This window comes from Protopterus annectens, chromosome 13.part0 (genome assembly GCF_019279795.1).
Source record: "Protopterus annectens isolate FY-2018-M chromosome 13.part0, PAN1.0, whole genome shotgun sequence".
NCBI lineage: Eukaryota > Metazoa > Chordata > Ceratodontiformes > Protopteridae > Protopterus > Protopterus annectens.
In genome coordinates this window covers 467,646,926-467,672,818 of record NC_056747.1, presented here as the reverse complement: position 1 = coordinate 467,672,818, position 25,893 = coordinate 467,646,926, and the positions used below count along the sequence as shown (strand labels likewise).

Sequence of the window (25,893 nt, the reverse complement as noted above, 5' to 3'; positions counted from 1 at the left end):
AGTACTATGGAGTACAGTAGAATGGCCAATAAATTTAAATCGTTGAAGGGGAGTGATTTCACAAAATCATCATTTTGTGCTTACTCACACAAGCCAGTGAAAGCAGAGAGGAAATGAGATATATGGTCAAATTAATGTAAGAGGCAGGCAACTAGAAATATAGTGATATTTAAGAACACAACAGTGACAGGGTGGGGGAATTTCTGCCTGACTTACAAGAGACAGAGCTGTGGTGTCTTTTGAAGTTTTAATATGCAGTTAAAAGCAGAACACAAGCAAAACACAAGGTAAAGAAAACAAATCATAGCACTCAAAATATAAAAAGGCAATAACCTAATACAAAATCAACAAATAAAAAGCAAACCAACCTTTCCCTCACAGCAAAGTGCAGCAGAGTCTGGGTGAGCCTTTCCAGTAAAGCTCTGAAATGTTTTATTTTACCCCTTAAATAGAAGGTTTAGTTCCTAGCTCCACCCCCTCAGTTCACAAATGATTAACCTTAAATGACCTCTTCTGTCTTCTATTGGTATAGGAGGTGCCATTGTGCAACAGCTCCAAGCAAATCTGGGTATTGCAGTGGATATTCTTTACATAACTATAGAAGGCCTTGTGGTTGTCTTTACTATCTGCTGCCATTCTGTTTTCATAGCTAGCTTTAGAGGATTTGATGAGGGATCTCAACTTTTTGTTGAGGCTGATAAGGGAGTTTTTCCAGTCTTGGGACTTCACCTTATTTTTCATCAGTTTCCTTCTTCTGTTGTAGAGTTTGTTTATGGCAGGGAACCACCAGATTGGCTTCCTTTTTTTTGGAGGAGAACGTCTTGGTTCTATTGGGTATGGCGAGATCCATGCATTTGGGTACTTGTTAGTACAGGACATTAGTGTAGGATTCAGCAGCCATGCAGTTGTTGTCCAATTGCATGGGTGCAGTAAAGTTAGCCACCTCTGTTTTTAGGAGCCCAAAGTTAGCTTTGGAGAAGTTTCTCATGGTCATTACCTTTGTGTGTGTGTGTGTGTGTGTGTGTGGGGGGGGGGTGGATTTCCAAGGTAATTAGTTTGTGGTCGAATCTAACCAGGAAGGAGTTGACTATTGGTACAGAGCAACTTGCACTGAGCAGCATTCTACCTTCACCAAGGATAATGATACAGTATGAACAAAAGATTATTGACTTTAATAATTGGCTTAGTTTCTGGTGTCTTTCTAGGAGGATTCAATATTTGTCAGCATGGCACGATATGGTTAACAGACCATGTTGCTTTGTAAAGCATGGTCTGCACCCATCTCCCCTTGGCTTCTGAATGTTGCCTAAATCTTTATCCACCCCTTGGAGCTTTTTTTTATGCCAAACTGACAACCTATTAACATAGTAGATAATACCTAAAGAAACCTAAAGATGTTACTGCTCAAAGGTAGGAGTCTAAATAAGAGCTCTCCTCACTCTGGAGGTTATAGACATCTGTGCAGTTCCTGAATCATGGTTTAAATCCACAAAGTACTCCAGCAGTGCAAGGCTTCAGTGCCTTCCACACATTTGTATCATCAGCTACATAGACGGGGACAAAAAGTGGAGGAGTCTCAGTCTAGATTGGCAACAATCATAACTATAAGTAGTTTAAACAGGATGGTGCCCTGGAATTTATCCACATGCAAATTACTATTGTCAAAGCCCCATACCATATCCTAGCAAGCTATGGGTCACCCTCTATTTACCTAGAATCCCATAGCTCATACCTAGACTTACTGGAGACAGTCACCAGTAACCAAATGCCCTATTGATGGGAGACTTTATCTACCCCCTGTAGGCTGAGACATACACTATCTCATACTCACAGGCACATTAATTCCTGGACTTTATTAACACAGTATCCTTGGCCAGATAGTGTGCACACCCACCAGATGTTCAGACATATTGGACCTGGTACTCACCAATATGGGAGAGCACTGCAGCCCCATGTCACATCCTCAATAGTGAGGTCAGACCACAAAGCTGTCTCCCTCAAAATCAAAATCAGTTTGGTAAACCCAGCTAACCCTGTAACAGTTAAGAACTATTCCAAAGCAAGCTACACCCTATTAAGCAATACTTTATCAAAATTCAATCCCCCTCCCAAGTCAGAGTTGACAACAACCTATGAAGAACTGTTCACAAAGACCCTGTGAAAGCATGTATAAAGGTTACTGTACCTACTAGAAGTAAGCTCAAAACAAACTCTTAAAAACAAACCACACTGGTGGAATCTTATCTTTAATAAGGTATATATACAAATGAAAAAAGTCATGGCTAAAATCAGGATGAGCAACTCCTATAATGATAAGAGCTCTAATTAAACTAAAAAGGAAACCAAGAGGACTAATTAAGTCAAACAAGGCCAAAGACAGCCGCAAGGCCTTCTATAGCTATGTCTGAATCCTCAAAGGCAGCACACATCACTGTGTTGAACTGGTGGTCAGTGGTGCCACCTTCACTGAGCAGAGTGACATAGCACATTTGCTAGGTGACAAATTCATCTCAAACATGAAACCTCCATGAAATACCTATTAGTACAACCCCAACTATTAACAGGGAGCAGGTCATGGTGTTCACTAAGGGGCCTGACAACATTCCAGGATGCCTCCTAAATAGCTGGAAACAGGACCACTTGAGTCACTTTTCAACTATAGCCTCAAAACAGGTTTTGTACCATGCGAGTGGAGGACTGCAACCGTTATCCTACTTCAGAAGGGTGGACCATCAGCTGAGTCAGGAAACAGCAGTCTTATTAGCTTGACTAATCTAATATGCAAAGCCATGGAATGAATTATGTAAATGATCAACAAAGACAAAAGTGACCTTCAGACACTGGACTCAACCTAGTTTGGCTTTGTCAAAGGAAGATCATGCATACTAAACCTGGTGGACTTTTCAGACTGTCACCAAGGCAATGGATGAGGGGAAGACGGTGCATACCGCCTACATGGACATAGCTAAGGTATTCAATACAATACCCCACTTGGGAATAGTTGACAAACTCACCAAACTGGGCAATAACTCTTGCATAACTTGCTGGATTGCCAGCTGTCTCAAAGACGAGTCTCAGAAAGTCAGGATTGGTGAAGCCACCTCTACTAAGAGACCAGTGGGGTGCATCAGGGCTCTGTGCCAGGATTGTTCCTATTTGGCATCTACTACTTGGAGGTAAATGCTACTGTCAAGGGCCTTTGGATGACTAACTTCACAGATGACTGCAAATTGGGAGCTATCATAGATATCCCTCATGACACAAACATCTAACAGACAGGTGACTGATGCCAAAGTCACTGACTAAAACTCAATGCCAAGAAATGCATTAGTGCCTTTTGAGAAAACTGCTACCCAGGCTAATTACGCCATTAAAAAGACACCCCTAAGAGTTGACCCAGTAATCGGGATCTGGGAATGTATGTAGATAGTAATCTGGTCTTTGACCAACATGTGCCAAGGCAGTAAGAAAATCATTGTATGTCACCCAACATATCAGTAAGAACATGGCATCCAGGAACAAGGCAGTCATAGTACCACTTTATTTGGCCCTAATCAGACCCATCATTTAGTATAATGCCCCTTTTGGCATGTATCTGACCAAACGTATGCAACCGTTGGATCAAGAATGACCTCCAAACCTGAGCTGCAGAGAGGAAGTGATCTTAATCACGAATTCATGGTACTGCTAATTTGACCTCTTTGCTGTAACTGCGATTATTATATGGATATACTCACTTACCTGCACAGGTCATGTGTAGAGGTGGTAATTTCATGTCAGTACATCTATTCTGTTACCACAGAAATAAATTAAGAAATATACTTGGATACTGCTAGTCACTCTAGTGAACACATAGGCCACTTCTCTCAATTCAGTATAAAAAGCTGCCATTTGCTTCCCTAACCATGATGCTTTTCCCAGGCCATCTACTCCAGGATTTAGATTCTCAGCTTGAAAATATCTTGCATGCAGTAGGTTTTGACTTAAAATTTAAGCAGCTCATCTCATATGTACTGCTAAAAGAATGCTTTCTGATGAATACTGCTCTGAGTTATGTAAATAAATCAAGTGACTCTAGTATTATGCTGGCAAACAAAATGGTGTAAACTGTAACAGTTTATAGGTCATGTACTATCTCAAAGATCTAATATAGTCCTTGACCTGATACCAACATTCAGTGTTAGGGATGAGGGGACATGACCTCAGATTAAAGTAAGCCAGTCATTGGTTAATGAGAAATGTTCATATGGCCACCATTTTAAAACCTGTTGCATTAGAGTGGCCCTATAAAAACTGATGAAAACACACCAATGGGCCATAAACATTATTTACACTATACAAATCTCTTTGCTTAGACCTGAAGGCCATTTCCTCATCAACCTTACCCAGAAGGGAGAAAGTATTTTTGTAGTCTGAGTAAGACCATATTAATTTTGGGGTTTTAACTTGAGGCACATGCCAAACACTGAACATTTAAAATATATTTGTTCATTTTAATAACAGATCATTTTTAAGATCTACAGTGATTGCAGCCATTCTTCAGCTTTCTCAACACAGCGATGTGTATGTCCAAATATATTTTAGCATTCTTCTTTGTCAGGCAACTACCAACTAACACATAGTGGGGTAGTAATAAAAGTTGATAAAAATGTTAACTTTTGCAGTATTTTTCATATCTAATATCTTGGTTTGCCATAGAAAGTTGTGGACAATCGCAGTTTACTGTCTTTTTGTCTTTTGATTTGCAATTATTTAGGTCAAACATTCATAGTTCATGATGGTTGAATTCAGACTTGTGTTTGCAGTAAATGATTTGTGCTGACATGCTAGTAACTGACTTATACTGATGTGATAAAAGCTGTTACCAATGGCATTGTGTTTTAACTGTTTGTTTTCATTGTAATGAATATTTTGGTGTTCCTTTGTACTCAACATTTTTTAGACTTATTTTTATTATGCTCACTTAGCTTTTTGTTTACAAGAGTCTAATGTGAGCAGACTGCAAAGAGTATAGTAGTGTAATACTTGTAATGCCTGTACTGTTTTCCTTTCTTTAGGTAGTGCAGGACACTTCCATTATACAAATCAAGGGCACGATATATTCATCGAGGGGACAGATGACGTAGCTGACTTGGAGAAAACACGTAATGCATTCTCACTGCTTGGTGAGTAGATAATTTTACTTTGCATTTATGTCCCTATTAAGTTTGTTGTTCGCAGTTTACTAAGCTGAAGAGGACCCACAGCTTAGCATCAGACTTTCTTGATATGGAATTTTGTTACCATGTTGTGTTCTTTTTCTGTTGTTTATTATCTAAGATGCTGCTATGGTCTACTATAGCTGTTGACCAGCCATACACAAAGCTGTACAATTTACTTACTGAGGGACTAATATTTTGTCCTATACATCAGTACTGTTCTGTTCACTTGCTTTTGGATAATTTGAATAAACAATGCATAAATCTGTTCGGCAGAATGATTCTTTCCATTGTATGGCGTGGCAGTGTGAAGTGTTGAAAAGCTATAGGTCAGAAAGGAAGAAAATTAAATCAAAACAGAAAATGCTTTGCTAGGCCATAAAATAAGTTGACTTTTGACCATGGTGGTTTAGACTTTTATGTTACTAGCCATGCAGAGACTTGAAAATTAAGATTTTCTCTCTTTTGGTCAAGGTTAAAGGCAGCCAATCTAGAAGACTGATCCTTTTTCTAAACTGTTTCCCTCTAACCCAGAAGTATAACTGCTGCATTAATGATCATTTGCAGTGAGGATGTGAAACATCTCTATTACAGCACCTAATTCCTCATTAGTAACAGGTACCCTCGCCATTTTCAGCTTGGAGTCTTAAATAAATCTCTCAGATTTCCTATTGACTGATTTCTCTTGCCTATAGTCATGATAGGTTGCTTACACTTTGATGTTGAGCTTCATTATAATTTTGATATTTAATTCTGAGGGGAAGTGTGAGTACATGTGTATGCATACACATATATGTAAACATATACATACATACAAATGCAAAAAATGTGTATGAATACAAAATATATGAAATTTATAAGTTTCTGGTCATTCCCATTATTCATTTTCCCCTGATTTGTACATGCATACAAATAGTGCAGACACGGGCAGTAATGCCCTTCTATCCTGCCAGTATACTAAAACAGTCATTTTTTATAATTGCCGGAGTTGTTATGAAGAACATCTAAACTGCTGTAATATAATCTGATAGTCTGTTTCAGGTGTCAGCTACTGTCTCAGTGAAATAATTAGTACATCCTCTCATTCCTATAGAATCTCTTACACAGGTTGTCCAGTGCTTCTTTAGAACTCTTTGACATACCTCTCAACTGTCCAGATTTTCACAGAATGTCCAAACTTTTGGTCAGTTCCTCATAAAATGTGTTTTTCTAGTAAATCCCTGAGGATTGAAGTCATTAAATAATGACCTATATTAGATTGAGGCTTCATATCTTTCAGAAAATACATGCTAATGCAAGTAATGTTCTAGCAACTTTTTAAGTTTATAAGAGCAGTATTTAAAGTCTGTTCTTATTTTGGGCCTTTGTCTCCCCCCCTCCCCATTTATTTTAGGCTGTGCCAAGATTTCTTGTGCTAAGAGGTTGATAGGTACGCTGTTTGGTAACTGCGCACGTTTACAGAGGTAGTTGTCTATAAATGCCCTATATACCTGAATTATATCTCCTCTTAAATATATATGGGACATTATACAAGTTCAGATATTCTAATATTTCATAACTTACACTTTCACATCTATGGATATCTTTGGTATACTTCAACTGCAATCCTGCCAATTTACTGATCTTGGTTTTCTTATTTCCATTTTATTATTCCATATTGTTGTCTGGGTGTAGTGTAACTTATGTCATTTCTGATTTCCTAGATGTTATAAGTCTTTGTACAGCATTTAGTTTTATAACGATCATTAGGCAATTGATTGATATGTCCAGAAAATCTCAAAGCAGCATCTACCTAAATACCCAGGCCCCTAAGTAAAATCATTGATTCTATAAGTGGACTATTAAATACTCTGGTCTATATTAGATCAGCGAACGCTTAAAAAAGCGAATGCTGATTGATCGACCTTATGTAAGCAAAAGCTTACAATCTCGAACGGTCAGATCAGAGATTTTTTTCCTAGGGAAAAAAAATCGCTGATCCGAAACACATACACACAACACAAGCATACCAAACAGAAATCCACACACGTACACCTAAAATCTGACACCTAACCCTTCACTAAACTGTGCACACACCACTAACTATCCACTTACCTTAACCCAAACCCTAACCCTAAGGTCCGTCACTATCGCACACTCACCCACTCCTTAACCCTAGCTCACCTAAACCAGCCCTAACCCTCACGTCCACACAATCGCACACATACCTAACCCGAGCCCTAACCCTAACTCACCTAACCCACCCTAACACTCACATCCACACAATCGCACACTTACCTGAATCCGACCCGTAACTTTCCACCACAGCACTGAAAATACCGAAGCAACAGAAACCGACAACCGAATTCTTTCCCTAGGAAAAAATTTGGGTTTCTGTTTCTTCAATATTTTGAACATTCGCTAAAATAAGGTGGATCAATCAGCGTTCGCTGATCTAATATAGACCCAAATAACTCACCCTTCAGTCTGTATCTCCCCAATCTTATGCTTATTTTATCTATTTACCTGCATATTATTCTTCAGTGCCCGACTGATCAGTTATGTCTGTTCTTTTGCAGATGTACCCTATCTGTAACAGGTGCAATAATTTTTTTCATTTTCATGTCATCTGCATAGAGTATAGAACACCTCATATGAGAAAGATAGATCAGAAAGATGCAGCCTCAACAAATATGGGTTCTGGACAAAGCCCTGTAGGACACCCTGAGACTGTAACGTAGAATTTTACCTGTCCATTTGCTGTTTGATACTTGCCATGTCCTGCTTCTAAGCCAAACAGGTATCCATCTTATTAATATTACATTAATACCCATTTCTAATTTATTGATCAGTGTTGTGTATGACAGTATCAAAGGCTGAGGATAGGTTTTTATAAATAACATCAAAACACACTGCTTCATTTATAGTTGCTTTATTGTATATCATCATATTACAAGTCGTGAAAGCTCTATTTTCAACATATGCATGTTGATATGATTTCAAGTCCCAACCTTTCTGTATCTGACAATACTTGATCCAAAAATAACCTTCTGTTTATATACATGTTCTTGATATAACACAAAAACTTGGTAGAGAAAACCACTTTATAAAGCAAAGCTTTCGGGCAGAACCGGATAACCGAACCAATTTCTTTATATTTACAAAGACAGTTACAACCTTACTTGCCTCATTGTGATACTATTTTGCAGGATACATCAGACTTATTGTGTAAGCTGCAGTTATGGCACAATAGTATTAATGATGCATTAGATAAGTGTAAATATTATTTTGTAACACTAGATATTACCTCCCTCTTTACTGTCATTCCAAATGACATTGGGCTTGAATTGTTGAGAGAATTTTTAGTCTCACAACCTAGTCCAAATATCAGACACATAGAAAATATTTGCTGTCTTATGGATGTAATATTGAAAAATAATATATTTCTGTTTAATGACACTCTGTTCCTTCAGCTTACTGGGGTAGCTATGGGTACCTCGGTAGCCAACACATATGCCAACTTGGTCCTTTACCAATGGGAAAAGAATCATATATATAATGAAAGTAATCCTTTGTTGATAAAATTTGCTTTTTCCAACGTTTTGTGGATGATTGCTTTATAATATGGGGTGGTACATTGGATGAGTTAAATGAATTTTTGACTTTTGAATTCAACTACGAGTTTTTTAAAATTTAAAATGGAAACATCTGCTAACACTATAGTTTTTTTAGATGTTAGGTTACAGATGCATGAAGGTGTTCTACATACTAGTTTACATAGGAAAGATGTATATTCTGGTAGATACACCCATTTTGGTAGCATGCATGCACCGCATATATTTAAAGGCATTGTTAAGTCTCAGTTTAGTAGAGTAAGCAGGTTAAACACTGATGACACTGTTTTCTCCTGGCAATTGGAGGATATGATAAAAGATTTTATATCTAGTGGATATGATGAGCATCTTCTATCTGGTTTGAAACATAATGTGATGATAGATAGAGACATGCCTGAAACCGACATTTTTAGAAGGTTTGGCTGGTACAAGTAATGACTATGTAAGGAATAAATCTGAGACCGCCATTAGATATGTTACTTCATTTAATGTAAAGTCAGGTTCTATCAAACAAATTATATTTAATAATTGGGCCATTCTTATGGCCTCTGATGAGTTGAAGGCTATCTTGGGTGATAAACCACGCTTTGCATATAGAAATATGAAGACACTTAAGAGCATGTTATGTTACAAGGATTTTAGTAGATCTATGCATGTACCCTTTTCAGTGAACTATGGCACTTTTAAGTGTTTTAATTGTGTGTGTTGTGCTGATACATCCCATTCATGGTAATGTTTTTAAGTTTAAAGTATCAGCCACTTGTATTACATCTTCTGTGGTCTATGTGGCTACATGCGTCTCCTGTCCTTCGTTTTACGTGGGTAAGACTACCCGCAAATTGAAGGAGCGTATTACTGAACATAAATCGGAGATTAGGAGATGCTATGATAAGAATGCCTTATATAAACATATATCTATTTTTGGTAATGAACATAAATTTAAGTTTAGGGTGATTGATATTTTATATCCTACATTAAGGGGTGGTGATATCAGTAACCATCTGGAGACTAAGGAATATGAATGGATATTGAGACTTGCTGATTCACCACCAGGTTTGAACAGTATGGTTAGCCTTAAACCGATACTAGTTAAACTACAAAATACCAAATTGTGATGTAATTGTTCATGAAATATGTATGTTATATAGGATAGACTCTTATGCTCTAAAGTTTTATAATATGTTTACATTTTGTGTTTTATATTTTGTATTTTATTTTGTTTTTTGTGGTCACATGATTTCTTTTGGCTGCTGATCATGTGACTGATGACCTGTATTTAAAGTGTGAAATGTTTGATGCTATGTTTTAGTATTGAAGAAGGGTTCTGCCCGAAAGCTTTGCTTTATAAAGTGGTTTTCTCTACCAAGTTTTTGTGTTGTATACATGTTCTTCTCAGTTTTTGTGATCTTGTCTCAGTGTTTGTCTGTCCAGCTTATTTCAAGTTTCAAAGTTATAGTTTGAGCTCATTTCCATTTCTCATATTTTATTTTTCATCTTAATTATCTTGTTTGTCTGGAACTATTTATGTACCTTGTGTGTGTGTCTAGATCCTGATGCTGAAACATTTTTTTATTTTTGCATTCAAATAATTTCTTTTTCAAAACTTGCTACATTCCTTCTTATGTCTTTCCAATGAATACATCACTCCAAGTAACTTAACACAGTTACTGTTTTGTTTCTTTTTAGTCTGTTAGTCTTCATTGTGTTAGTTTGGATTTCATTTCGGCAGAAATATCTAGCAGTAGCTTAACCTTTATTTAACCCCATGATCACCACACATCTAAGGTGATAAAACTTCACATAAAGTAACCCTCGCCTCCTTAGAGAATACAGACAATTATCCAGTATGTTCTGTTCCCTGGTGCATTTGTTTACAGTCTACAACAATTGTTCTTGATCATATTGTAAATAATTACAATACTAATGTTGTCTTTGGTAAATTTTAAATTCCTGGCTATTATGAGTTTTCCATCCTGTGTTTCATGCAAGAAATGTATTGGACCTCCTCTAGGCTATCCGCACTTGATTTTGGTGGTTTATACACTCTCCAGAAAGGTGTAATCTGTTCCAAGGTTGTTGTTTTCTTTTCCAATTACACAATCTGCTGTAATGGTGTCATAATCAAAAGTAATACCACAGGTCTCATAACTATCTTTATTCCCTATGGCAACTTCTCTACCCGATTTTTTTTAAATGTCTATTACAGGAAAAGAACACTTACACTCTTACAAAAATGGTTTCCAATTATTGTTCTTTAGCTACGTTTTACAAACAATAGCAACATCAGTTTTATGTGAATGTAGCAAGTTTTCCAATAAAAAAGAACATTAATATTTATTGTGTTAACAACTATTACAGATAAATCAATTTGTGTTATATGTAAGTTGTAAATTTCTGACCTGACAAGAATCCTGACTTTTTTGTTAGTCAAATATTGTAATATATCTGCTGCAAAAATTCTCTTCCTTTGTCTTCACATGTGTATTACATCCTGTCTGAATACATGTACTAAAAATTAGGCTTGTATGTTTGTTCCCACTTTTAAAAATGGGCCATTTTTTCATATAGGTATTTACTGCCAAAAAATCTTTAAATATTTACTTATTTCATTGTGTGATCCGTGAAAACTACATAGTAAGACCTTTACAACCTATGTTATCTAAGAAGGCTATAAGTTCCCTAGCAACAGTCAGAACTTAAAGATGAGAATTATAAAACAGCTCCTTATTAATTTACATTGTCATCCTAGGACATACCTCTCAAATGTGCCATATTCCTTGGAATTTACCAGTTTTGAGGGCAAAATAATGGGTGCCACATATTTGAGTGGCCTCTTCAATTCCAGATTTCTCTATTTTATTTACAATTTTAAATATGGCTGACACCATCACATCCATCGCCAGTGTATCCTGTAACAACATCAACATGCAGTGGTGTGCGTGATGTCAGCCGTACTTTAAAACTGTAGGACTCTGAGACTCTGTGGGAGATTTCAAAAAATAAAAAACATTTTTTTTACAGCCTCAGCCCACTCATGATTTGTGGCATTGCAGCAACCAACCAATGAGGACGTCACATCTGTGCAACGACAAACCTGGTCCCCAAGAGGACTAGTGTAGTTGGACATCCCTGAAAATCAGTGGGAGTTCACATCAGAGGTTATCGACTACTGGTGCACTAAACACTGCAAGCAGTACATCAGATCTAGTATGAATGGAAGTCTGCACTCAGTGCTACAGTCCAGACCCTCCCTCGGTAAATCTACCAGTTTACAGTTCACATTAGCTGCTGATGCAGAAATGCTCTCTGGTGGCAGTGTCATTGTGAAGTTTGTCAGAGAAGGATTAAGGCGTTATACTTCTCAAGATTGTATAGAAAATCTCTTTTCAATTTAGCAACATGCCTAGCTATTTGTCAGCAGCTGCTACAAGGGATGCAAGCTTCACTTGTATTTGTAATACAAACTTTTCCAGAGGGCTGTAATTAAATCGCCACCTCGTGCAAACTCGTAACATCGCACCACATAGTTGGAGTTCACCCTTTACATCCCCCACTCTGCGCCAGCCCTCTGATTCCTTCATAAGTTTTGAGTCAATCCACTTAATAAAAGGATGAGTGCCAGAGAACGTAGGTTCTAGCCCTGCTGGCTTTTCAGTGCAGTCTTCATCTCGGAACCACATTCGGTAGGTGGCTGCATGATTGTTCCTCATACACCACTACCAGAACATGGAAATCTCCCTACACTATCCTAAATTACTTTTCCTGCTAAAAATTGAAACTGACACCCACTCATCTTGACCTGCTGGACAACTGAAGTCACTGGTTTGAAAGTCAGAAGGATCACCTCACCATCCACAGCAATGCTCATGCCCATTCCCATGACCAAGGGAAAAGGCCGAACTGCTACAATACCTTCTGTTACAAACTTCTTTCCGTTGATTTAGAGAGGACGTGTGTTTGTTCAGAGCTGCAGCCAATGCAAGGTGATCTACAGTATGTATTTCTAAGGTAAACATCGGAACTCCATCACGCCACTACCCCCAAAGCCATAGGACCCACTTCTCAGATAGGATTACAATAATTTTATACTTGCACTGATGAAGGTTTGATTGATCACTAATTTTGGGGATCTGATGGATCACTGTTAAGTACTTAGAGGCTCATGGCTGTAATTGAAGTCACTGAAGAGTGCACCAGTGCCATCTCCATTACTGATGGTCCTTCTGTTGTAATTATCATTACTTAACCGTAAGCTACAGGCATAGACTTTGGGATAACTAGTAGAACACATTAAGTCATGGAATTCCTGGATATTTCCTTTGTCCCCCAGCATCTACTCCTCTGGGTAATTGTAGGCAAGTTTTAAATAATGCAGTGTAGCCAGTGACTCGAGATGAGCTGCTATGCAGGAATGTTAGTGGTTGCATTCTTTTGCAAGTCTGTGTTTGTCATTGACCTGTCCAGGAATCACCTTTGCACTGGAGTTATTTGGGTTCATAGGTTCATAGGTGTGTACTAGGGTAATGGCCTTGGAGCCTTTACAAGCCTAGCCCATAGGATTACCCTGGCATCATGCCACCCAACCTTAGTTCCCAGTGCTTCTGTCGAGTAGAACCACTGGAGTGATCCCTTGGGTGAATTTTCTATTTCCCATCCACTCATCAAGATTTCTCTTGAAGAGGGCCAGTGAGGTGCTCTGTTTGAGATGTATGGAAAGTCTATTCCATAGCATGGGCAGTCTCTGGGTTATGAACCTTTCCCTCCAGCACATTCTGTTGATTGTGGTGATGAGGTTGAGGTCACTGGAGTGTGTGGTGTGGAAGGATTGAGATTTCTTTAGATGTAGCATTTCTGAGGGCGCTGGGTCAGACATGGCTTTGTAAGTCGAGCAGAGATAGTCTCTTAGTAGGCGACAGGCAGAGAATAGTTGGAGTTTTTTGAGTCTGTCCATATAGAGCACATGTTTAAGGCCCAAGATCCTCTTTGTGAGCTACTTTTGTGGCCTCTCCAGTTGTTGCAGGTGTCTTGTGAGGTACATGCCAAATGGGGCATTGTACTCTATGACTGGCCTAATGATGGAAGAGTAATGGGAAACAATGACCACTTTCTTCCTGGATGCAAAACCCTTAGTAATGAGATGTGCCACATAGGACTTTCTGACCACAGTGGTAATGTGCTCAAAAGAGAGGTTGCTGTCAACCTGTTCCCAGATCTCTTATAATGCCTTCTGTGTTCAGTGGACTACCATCGATGTGGTAATTCATGAGAACTGAAATTTTCCCAAAGGGGATGACACATTTTTTGGCACTGAGCTTAAGGCCATGGTTCTGACACCAGTCGTTGGTCTCAGTGAGGCCTTTCTATAGGATGTCAACATCACTTGGGGAGTTAATAGCTCCCAACTTGCAATTGTCTGTGAACTTTGTCAGCCAGAGTCCCTTCGTGTTGGCCTGGACCTTAGAGAAGTAGATACCAAACATGAGAGGACCCAGGACTGAAACCTGTGGGACTCCACTCATGACTGGTCAGCAGTCTGACTTGGAGTCTGCTACTTTCACACTGTGGGTTCTATCTGTGAGCCAGTTTGCAACATACCTAGTGATATAGGGGTTGATGCCTACCTTAGTGAGTTTTTCTATGATTCCTGAGTGGGGAATGGTATCGAAGGCCTTGGCCAGATCAAGGTAGGCTGCATGAGCCATCTTGCCTTCATACATAGCTCTGGTGACTGACTCAAAGAAGTCAACCAAGTTGAGCAGGCATGATCTACCTTTCACAAAACCAAACTGTGTGGGATCCAGAGTTTGGAGATTCCCTATATCCTTGTTTCTAAGGTCCATGATGATGCATTCCATAGCTTTGCATATTAGACTCATAAGGCTAATGGGGTGATAGTTCCCAGGGTCTGTAGTCACTCTTCCTTTGTGTAAAGGGATGACTATAGCAGTGTGCGTCATTTGGTGGGGACAAAGCCTGAGGTGAGGCTGTGATGAGGTGCCGGTTCATTCTGTAGCTCATGTAGAACACAGCCAGGGATTTTGTCAGGTCCCACAGAAGCTGTATTCTTGGCCTTGGACAGTGCTGTTCTAACCTATGCACCAGTAATACTGGGTACCTGACAGTCTACTGGCATTGTGATTGGTCCTTTGGGGGGAGAGGGGTAAAGTTGGCACTGAATATGTCAGCCAGTATATTGACTATCTGTTGGCTTGGTATAAGAGGTAACATTTTGCAGTAGCTCAGAGCAAATCTGGGAATTGGCATGGAGATTTACATAATTATAGAAGGCCTTGTGGTTGTCTTTACTATCTGATGCAATTCTATTTTCATATCTAGCTTTAGAGGATTTGATGAGGGATCTCAACTTTTTGTTGAGGCTGATGAGGGCGTTTTTCCAGACTTGGGACTTCACCTTATTCTGCATCAGTTTTCTCCTCCTGTTGTAGAGTTTGTTTTATGGTAGGGGACCACTAGATTGGCTTCCTTTTTTGGAGAGCGTCTTGGTTCTATTGGGTTTGGCGAGATCCACGCATTTGTGTACACATTCATACAGTGCATTGGTGTACGATTTGGCGGACATGCAGCTATTCTCCATTTGCATGGGTGCTGTGAAGTTAGGCACCTCTGTTTTTAGGAGCCCAAAGTTAGCTTTGGAGAAGTTTTTCATGGTGGTTACCTTTGCAGGGGTGGGAGGGATGTGGATTTCCAAGGTGATTAGTTTGTGGTTGGATCTAACCAGGGAGGAGTTGACTATTGATGTACAGCAACAGTTGCCCATGTTAGTAATGACCAGGTCAAGGATGTTGCTACCTCTAGTGGGGGTAAGAAAAGCTGGTCCAGGGCATTGGAATTAATGAATTCCAGGAAACGTTGGGCAAGTGTATTGGTACATGAGTAGTTTTCCCAGTTAATGGAGGGGTAGTTGAAGTCATCCAGTATGAGAGTGTTAGTTTGGACCCTAATATTCTCCAGGGTGCTTAGGAATGTGTAGTGCGAGTCTTGGGACATGGTTGGGGACCTATAGCAGGCTACAACCTGAATCTCTGCCTTACCCATTGTTATCTGCACTTGAAGTATCTCTGATGCCTTATGTTGGGCTACCAGTCTGGAGGTGTGCACATTCTTTATGAATGTAGAAACACCACCACCCTTGGAGCTTCGGTCCAAGTTCTGGGGCTTAAAGGTTTGGAATGAGTTATAGCCTGGTAGTGCAGGGGTGCTTTCTGCTGCCTTGAACCAGGTCTCTGTTGCAGCACAAATGTCAATGTTCTCCATTTTAAGGCGTGCTTTGAGCGAATGCATTTTGAGATTTAGACTTCTAGCATTGAGCAGCATGACCCTCAGATTGCATTTGTTTGTAGCTGTTATGATGGTAATTTGGTCTTTGGAACACCACCTAAAAAAGGCACTATAGGAGTGGCAAGAGCTGTGGCCAGTATCCAGAAGCCCAGGGGTAACAGATGCAGGCCATCTCTGGCAAAGCATCGAGGTCTGTCAATCATGTCATCCCAGGCAGACAGATACTGCATCCCCTTAGAATGACACCACAAACTTAGCCAATTGTTGAAATAAATAATTTTATCCTTGTACTGTGGTATGTGCTGCGGTAGCATTGTCGCCTCACAGTTAGACGTTGCCCGTTCGATTCTCAGTTAGAGCGTCTTCTGTGTGGCAACATGTGTGAATGGGCGTTCCTTCATTGAAGGTTGTGTGTTAGGCCCAGCAAGCCAGCACATAAAATCTACTGCCAATCATTAGCAGACCGGAGTTCCGCTGTGGCGACCCCTAACCGGGAAAAGCCGAAAGAAACTGTGGTATTATTCTGGGTGATGGTAGGATGCTTCTCAGGGCTAGGGTCATACCTGCCTGGGCTACATAATCCGAGAGCTCCTCCATGTCTCTCTTCATGTAGTCCAGGGATGTACATCTCAGGTCATTCACATCCACATGTACAATGACAGAGTCATATTTGTACCCATTGAGGGACCTGAGTGCATGCATTATATAGTGGATCCTGGCACCTGACAGGCAGCTGACTGTTACTTTCTCCTGATTCAGCCTAGTGAATGGGACATCAGTGTGCCTCACTATCGAGTCACCTATGACTAGTGTGTGTTGGGCATGCTGTTTTGCCTTAGTGGCTTTGGTTGAGTGGTACACTGTTTTAGGAGAGTTGTGTGTCTTGTGATTAGTGTTGTGTTGTGGTGGTAGAGTGTGTTTCTGCCTTGGAGATCTCTGCTGTTTGGGTAGATTTTTATTGAGCGCCTCCATGAAGGTGGGTATGTAGTTTGTGTTTTTGTGTGAAGGCAGTGCTGGTGTATGTTCTGGAGGGCTGTGTTCCATGTGGTGTGGTGCAAGAGTTGACCTTCTCCTCCTGACCAGCTATTCCGGTCTTGGCTGGAGAGTGTGTGGCTTCCAATTTGGATATATAAGTGCATCTCTCTCAAGTCTGAGTGTTGGGAAGTAAGAGGAGAGGGTTGTCTGTGTACACGAGGCAGTTGCTATATTGCCTTAGGATGCCCAAGTTCACCAGGTTAATAGGAGAAAGCACAGGGAACTGACCTTTAGAGATGCCTGGAGGGGTGGGCATTAATAAGTATTGGAGCGGTTTCCTTGTAGAACGTTTAGTGCTGGTAGCACTTTTGTTTGCTACAATAATTGCTACAAGAAGTCTGGTAAAGTGCTAGACTAATAAGCTAGTAAAAGTGCAGAAGAGGAGAGAACTAGCAGATCTAAGGAAGAAATTGAACAACAGACTTTGGCACCACTCGGAAGCTTACAAACAGTCCTGGATACAGCAAATCTGTATCTGGACTAGACTAGTTACAGGAAGGGCAGGAAACGAGCTTAGAATTTTTTTTTGTACAGAAAAGCAGCTAAAACAGCACTAAAAACAATTCAAGTGCAGTGCAAGCACACTTCAATGTGTAGCAATATTAAAGCAAATACAGTTTAAATAAATGCAATTTATTCAAACTGTGTTTTCTGAACTGAATTCAATTCTTGTTTTATTCAGCTCCGAACAGTTAAAAAGTGCCAAAAATATACTTATCAGCTGAGAAGCGCACACAGTTAGAACACAAGGGGATTCTAAGGAGATTCTAGCAAAGTTTTTTTTTTTTTTTTTTTTTTTTTTTTTTTTTTTTTTTTTTTAAGTAAAGTGGAAAGGGAGAAAGGAGAAAAAGAAGATAATTCAAGGTTAAGGACCTAAGTGGGTTGGCCTTGTCAATGTTCTCTCTGTATTAGGTTGAATGAGCTAATGATACTAGACTGTGATAGAGATGAAGAGATGGGACTGGTAGGAGTGTCTGAAATCAAAATATGATCTCACTGTACTCTGTTGAGTGAGCAAATGAGATGGACTCAGGAGGAGTGGGCAATTCCAAAGACACCAAGATTAATACCACTGCAAGAACAGGGAGGGAGGGCGAGAAACTAACTGCAGAGAGAGAGACCACAATATTCAATGAAACAAATAAACAGAAAAATAAAATGTAGTACTAGACTTAAAATTCCCCACAAATAATACTCTACCTTGTTGTGCTTTCTTCTTCTTGATCAGTATCTCACACATTCTCTACTGGCTTCTAAGTGGGTTTACTCTGGTTATTTCCTTTGTGTATTCTGTTGAAATATGCAGCAAAATGTGTCTATACTGGACTTCTATAATTTTTTTAACAGAGTAAGCAACACCATGGAGCTGTAAAACAACATCAGGATGTGTTGTTTGTTAAAAAAAAAAAAAAAAAAAAAAAAAAAAAAAAAAAAAGTTGCGAGACACTACTTTGGTGAGAAAACAAGGACGTACTGTAGCGGTGTGAAAGTTGCTAGAACTAAATGGGTATCAGTAGTTTACATGTGAAGTATAATGGCAGTAGAATGATATTAAAGTGGTTGAAGTAGCAAGGACTGTGGGGAAATAGTTTTGTCAGCATAATTTCAGCAACCCAGATGGACAGAGTAAGCGCTTGAGTATATGGAGGTTGTTCTGTATAGTCAAGTGATACTGAAAGCTTATCAACACGCAATGTGAATTATGTGAGAGCTTTGAGGCAGAACATTGTCCGGTGTGGGTGTAGCATAATTACTACCAAGGCAGTGGCAGTAGTAGGGCTGGATTGTGAAGAGGTATGTTGATATCTCACAATTCCATTGGTGTGGGCGGGGTTACATAATTATGTATGCACATTTTGTTTTTATTCAGCATCCAGATTTTAGTCCAGCTGTACCAACTTTTCATAGGCCTTTGTCCCGATTTTTGATGTTTCCATGTTGAAAGGTATTCACTTCTCCTGGCAAGCATAGCACCATTCCATGTTCATTATCCTCTATACAACTATGAGAATCATTTTCTTTATTGAATTTCCAATCACTAGTAGTATGCAATTTCTGATTGGATCTGGAGAATATTTCACCATTAATTCAGTAATGTCTGCTGTTTTGTTTGTTACAAAGGAAGAATCATTTTCACCACCTACATCATTTTCAAAGTGTCTTTGTGCTTTCACCACCTGAGACATGTCAGTTTCATCTTTCTCCTCATTTTTTTTCTTACTGTCATGTTCTTTAATCCTTCCAAGTTCAGTTTAGATTTCTTCCTTTCAGCCTTGATATACTTTTCTATAGATACAATTATATAATTTTCTTTAGACTGAATGTGTATTCTTGCAAACAAGGAATGACACTACAGTATTATGCATATGACTGCCCAGTCTATAAAGCTGGATTACCAAAATTACTATTAGTACTGCATGATTCTTTCTAAACTACCAGTCATTGCACTGCACATTGCTTCTGTAGTGTACGTGTGTGGGGGGCGTTGTACAGTAAACTCAGTCTGTTCTCATCTGGCTGAATACACCCTGTGCACATTAAGCATTGTACTTGTTTTTCTAGTGTTTCTAGATCACATCATGTTGTGAAAGTTGGCCAGAAATGTCGGTTGGCCAGGGGTTATAAAGAATGTCTTTCTTTAGCAGAAGGAGAGAGCATAAGCCAGTACCCTTTTAAGTATAGTGCTCCTATTTGGCCTTTCTTTGGTTCTATGTCAGGTCATCAGTTCACAGACATAGCATCGCTAGGGTGGGGTTTGAGGGGACCTCGTCCTGGGAGCAAAGTGTCGGGGTGCACGACTAGCCGATCCCGATCTTTCGTTAAAGCAATACTGACGTTTAAAAGCCGGTATTGCATTTGTGGTCAAACCTGAGCAGTGTAATGCTCTGTGTGTTGTCTAAACTGTAGCAACTGCTTGCTATAGTTTAAAAGTAAAAAAAAAATAAAAAAATTACCTAAAACCTGAGTGCTGTCTGTGCAGACAAGTTATAAACTCTAGCAACTGTTTGTTACATTTGTAGCTAGCAGTTTATTACAGTTTAAAAGAAATTATGTTGAGGGCAGGTTTGGGGACAGGGCTCATAAATGGGACCTGATTTGCTGGAGGGGGAGTGTCATGCATCTGGCCATCTGGCTGGTATGCCAGTAAAAAGAAACGCCCATTTTATTTTCTCTACGGTGGAAGAGCTGTGTTGGGGGCACGTATATCTAACTGGAATAAACTGATCACTTATCAGCTTATTACAGTAAATTGCTTTTTTTTTTTTTTTTTTTTTTTGCTCTTTACTTGAAGAGGAGGGGGTGAGGTGCTGATTCACAATACCAGCCCAGGGTGCTGGTTGAACCAAATACATTTATGGTTCAAAGCAGGGAGTACTGCAGACTTTGCAATGCTATTCAGTTTGCTAAATTCATTGTAGAAAATATTTCTATTATGTTGAGGAACAAGAACTTGGCTTGTTCCATTCAGTTTGTGACTCTCTCATTACTAATAGTTTGAAAAGCATTTAAACTACTACTGTTACTATTTTCTGTCACTCTGGTATTCTGTAAAGTCTGCCTAATTTTTGCTCCATTTGTTTATGTTCTGTCAGTTTAGTTCAACCAATTTTGTCTGAGAGCACTAATATGTTTAGCATATTGATCACCGCTGCAGTAGCCTTGGCTATATGTATTATATCTTGCATAGAATATTACAACCAGTCAACTTCTAAAGCTTCAGAGCACCTTCCACATGCCCAAACCAAGCCCTTCAGGGCTTTCCTACCATTGAAAGAGAGTGCTCCTCTATGGCTTTTGAGAATTGATAGTCTGCTTGCATTGTTCCTTTGCTGAGCAAATAAATTCTCCTTGAGGAAAAGCCTTTCACATTAAAAATGTGTTTTAATGTACTTTCCAGTTTAGGAAGGTTATTTTTAAGCTAAGATTTTGTGTTTTAATGGACTGACATGAAACTTAACTGTACTTGTAATGGGAGCACACTTTTAGTTTCAAAGTTGTTTTAAGTAGTTGTAAACCATTTTATCTGAGGACAAATTGTGTTTAAAACCATTTGCCAGCCCCAAAATGTAAAATAGTGCTTTTTACTGTGTTTTGTGTGAAAAAGTGACTTTTAAAGACAACATTTTTAATGGCTTATGCCGCTTGTTTTCCATTGGAAAGCGGCACCATATTTGGCTTGACCAAAAAAAAAAAAAAAAAAAAAAACTTGTCCCATGGTTGGTCCTTCTTCCAGCTACAAAAAGAAAAAGTTAAGCATATGGCCTTTGCCACCCAAACAGGCTAGAAGTCTGCCTCAACTGCAGGTGGGTGACTATGCTATGGCCAAAGCTGGTTCTTCAGATCACTCATCTTTTATCCCGGAGCCCTCTGGTGTAGCACCTGCAGCTAATATGGATTTAGGGGTTATCTGCATCCACTGCAGGTGTTGGGATCCCCTCAGTGGGCAAGAGAGGGACCCTCTTGTCAGTCCTGGGAGACTGAATATGAAAGATTTCCCTGTTTGGTCAGAATGGCCATCCCTGGAGAAGCTGCTGCTGTCATTAATAATATGGCTGGCCCCATTTTTCCTCTCAAAAAGAAACAGTAAACTGAAAGTAAACACGCATCTCCACCTTCTCAAATTTCCTTAGAAGTAGTTTACTGTATCCAGTTTAGGATTTAATTCAGCCTATTGATTCTTCTTATAAGGTAGGTTCTGGTAAAAGAAAAAGGGGTGTCTTGTTTTCCTGAGGAGATTAGAGATTCTGAATATGGACAAAGAAGATGGAGGTTTTTCTCCTGAATTGTCTGATTCAGACTCTGAAGAGAGCTCAGTTTCTGATTCTCCCTGTGGGTTTTTCTCTTTTTCTGAGACTATTTCCAGAATGTGTCATTGTTTTTAGTGGAACACACAATCTTCTCAGTCCCTCAGAAAATTCTGAGATGTTGTAGAATGATTTCCAGAACCTTCTCCCATTCCTCCAGTTCTGTCAGCTTTGGGTGATGTGTGTCACTGCTTGCAGTTTTCCTGATAGCAGCCTGCTGTCCCTAAAAAGACAGCATGTATAAAGTTCTTCAATCTTTTTAAGTTTTTATACTCTCATTCTAAAAATTGACCCAGCAGCTGTAGCTTAAGTTAATCCTGCTGGTGCTAAACATTTGGTTAATTCCAATCCTACTCTTTCTGACAAGGATGAAAAGATTATTGATAAGTATGAGAAGAAAGTGTATGCTTTTAAAATTTTGATTCTCAGAATTTTGAGGCTAACGTGTAAAAGTTTATTCTGACTAATTGTGAAAATGAGGAATGTTTTGCCTTCAGCTTTTTTGTGAAGAAAAATCAAAATTTTAGTTTCTTCCATTTTGTAGGTCACAGCTTGTTTTACAGTGTGTGTATGACTCTGTCAATACTTCTTCCAGGGCTATGACCACTGGTACTGTTTTGAGGAGATTTGCGTGGCTTTGTTTACAGGACCTCCCAAATGATGTGAAAAATGAGATTTGAAATTCTCCTTTGGAAAGTGGTTTAGATGTTCTTCATCTCACATTGCTGCAGTCCTTACACTTGGGTAGTCCGCTGTCCTCGGTCGGCCCGAATATCAAAGTATAAGGCTGACGTCGGTCAAGGCGCATTTGACTGACATCAGGACGTCAGGGTACAAATGCGCATGACCGACGTCATATCCTCAGTCTTTTTTGCCGCATGGTCCGATGCAGAAGCAGCATTGCAAGTGCCGGTTGGCGTTCTGAGATTTTTCGATTACGAAGTTTCAGACCGAGTTCAAAGTTGGCTAAGTACCCCGTTGGGGAATATTTTAGTTTTTTCTTGCCTCAGTGATTTACCGGATGTCAGAAAAAGTCAATAATTGCATTACTTGTGGGAAACAGATACCGCATAGAGATTATCATACTTTGTGTATTCCTTGCTTAGGGCCTGAGCACGACGTTGTTGGCTGTCGCTCTTGTGCTAGATTCAATAAACGCACTATAAAGAGAAGGTTGGATTGTGCCAGGTTAGTCTTTGGGAAGCGGTGCAATTATAAAATGCCGTCGGATGCTCCGACGCCCGCTTCTTCGAAGAAGCGCAAGGACAAGGCAGTTAAACCTAGGCTAGAAGAACCGTCTGTACCGGACGCCGGTTCTTTAGAGGTGTCGGTGGAGCTGGTGGCTCCACCGGAGGTTTCTTTGTGTTCCCAGGGTGACACCTTATTATTGCAAGATGTGGCCTCTCAGGAGGCAGGTCAGGCTGAGGGGGCTTCTCAGGTTACTATACTCCCCTCCCTTCCTAGGGTGGCTAGGCCCTCTCCTTCTGTTTTCAAAGGCTTCTCCCAGGGGCAGGCCAGGTTTAGCTTCAGTTGGTGTTACCCCTAGCTCTTCAGGAACTGTGCCCAAGAAGCATATGCTTAAAATGGCAGAAGATTTGATTACTTTGATTAGGGGTTCTATGCCCCCTCCTGATAAGAGACCTAGGGTGGAGCCTGAGTTAGGGAGTTTTGAGCAGGCTTCAGATGTTTCAGAGTCTTCGGCTGAAGACTTGCAGGAGTACTCTCCTTATTCTGATTCTGATGTGGATGATTCCACTCCTTCTGCTTCTCCTCCTGAGGATTTTTCTTTTTCAGAAACTCTTCACTCCATGAGGGAGCATTTTAAGTGGGAAGGTCAGGACTTCTCTGATTCCAGGAAAAGGCTTAGGGAATTTTTGTTTTTACCCCAGCATAGGCCTTTGGCTATACCTCCTGTTTTGGATGTAGTGGAAGATGTTTTGCAGAGGCTTCTCTTAATCCTGATTCTTTGCCTCCTGCTCCTGTTAAACCGGATAGGTATTACAGGGTGCCTGAAGCTCATAAGTTTCTTTTTAAGAGTCCTAGGGCAGACCCAGAAACTGTTAGCCAGGGGCCTAAAGGTGTTAAGGCTTCTGTTGTAAAGAATCCGGTTCCTGCAGACAAAGAGGCCAGGGCCTTGGATAGATGGGGAAAGAAAGTTTATACTTCTTCCACTCTTGCTATGAGGGCTTTGAATTGCCAGTTTCACATGGTGAAATACCAAAACTATCTCCTTTCACAATTGAAGGCTAAGGTTGATGCTCTGGCAGAAGGTATTGATTGTAAAGAGTTGCAAGATTTAGTACATGTTTCTGAACAGGTGGGTAAGCATTCTTTGCAATGTGGTTTTGATGCTGTACAGGCCTCGTCTAGGGTGGCTGCCACTGGGTCAGTTCTTCGCAGACACGCCTGGCTGAGGGATCAGAATTTGTCTGACCATATTAAAACAAGGATTTTAGATGCTCCTTTGCAATCTGACGTGTTGTTTGGTTCTCCTGTTGAGGCAGTTTTAAAGAAAATGGAAGACAAGGCTAAGTCTATGCAGACTGTTAAAGATTTTTTGCAGGTCCAGCCACCAAAGTTTAGTAGAAATTGGCCTACTAAGGGGTGGACGTATCCTTCTTATGATTCCCAGTCTAGGGGTAGATCTAGACGTGGTAGGGGCAGAGCTCAGGGCTCTTTCAGGCCTAGAACAGGGAGTTCTCCTGCACAGTCTTCGGGTGAGGGCAGGGGTCAGTCCTTTCGTAAACAGACCCAATGACCTACCTTTTCAGCTGCCAGAGCCTTCTCGTCTGGCAGCACCTTTGGGAGGAAGGTTGGCACTTTTCAAAGAAAATTGGAGTTTAATTACCCAAGACAGATGGGTATTGGATATCATACACCACGGCTACAGGTTTTATTTCCATACCTTGCCTCCTTTCAAAGGCATGCCAGATGTTCCTCCTCAACAAAGACTAGAGGCGCACAAGCAAGTTTCTCTGTTGCTCCAAATAGGGGCCATACAGCCGGTCCCTATGCCAGAAGTGGGCCTAGGATTTTATTCTCGCCTGTTCCTAGTACCAAAGAAGGGGAACACGTGGAGACCAATTTTGGATTTATCTCTCCTCAACACTTATCTGGACATTCCCAAGTTCAAAATGTTGATGTTGCAGCAGCTTTTACCTCTGCTGGGCAAAGATCATTGGATGGTAACTTTGGATCTCAAGGAGGCTAACCTTCATGTTCCTATCAGACTAAGTTGCAGGAAGTATCTGCGTTTTCGAGCTGGGACTTCTCACTATCAGTTCTCTGCATTGCCCTTTGGCTTATCTACTGCGCCCAGAGTGTTCACGAAAGTTCTGGCTCCAGTGATAGCTTTCTTCAGGCTAAAAGGAATACAGATCTATCCTTATTTGGACGACTGCCTGATTCTGGCTCAAGGAAGGGAAGAGCTTCTTCATCATTTGGAATATGTGATAGCAGTGCTAAGATGCCTGGGGTATTCTGTGAACGAAATAAAGTCCAGTCTAGTACCCTCTCAGGACATGTGCTTTCTGGGTGTGAGACTGAATACAGCATCCCAGATGGCCTTTTAACCCCGGACAAACAAAAGAGTCTTTCCCTTTATTTCCATCAACTATCTCATCAGTCCGGGCTGACTGCAAGGACAGTCCTTCAAGCCTTAGGGTTCATGGCATCTTGTATTCTGGTGCTTCCCAATGCCAAACTGCATATGAGGAAGCTACAATGGTATCTCAAAATGTATGGACACAGCACTGCCAGGATCTGGACACTGTCATTCAAATAATACCTTGCATTCAAAAGGAATTTTTGTGGTGGGCTCAGGAATGTCACCTAAACAAGGGACTCTCTGTGACCCGGCCAGAGGCGAGTCAGATTTTAACGACAGATGCCTCAGACAAAGCTTGGGGAGCTCATCTGAATGGAAAGTGGATACAAGACAAGTGGCCTGCCAGACTACAACAT

At 40.2% G+C, this 25,893-nt stretch overlaps 1 protein-coding gene across 1 annotated transcript in view; it reads left to right on the top strand.

The window, feature by feature from the left end:
• The window catches only part of LOC122787918 (unconventional myosin-Vb-like), a gene marked incomplete at its 5' end in the record, with an annotated part of 1,807,467 nt that overhangs the window by 296,527 nt on the left and 1,485,047 nt on the right, over positions 1-25,893 (top strand). The window contains one exon of the mRNA XM_044054844.1: positions 5,058-5,165. Coding sequence (XP_043910779.1) covers positions 5,058-5,165 — 108 coding nt within the window. The remainder of the gene's footprint in view (positions 1-5,057; positions 5,166-25,893) is intronic.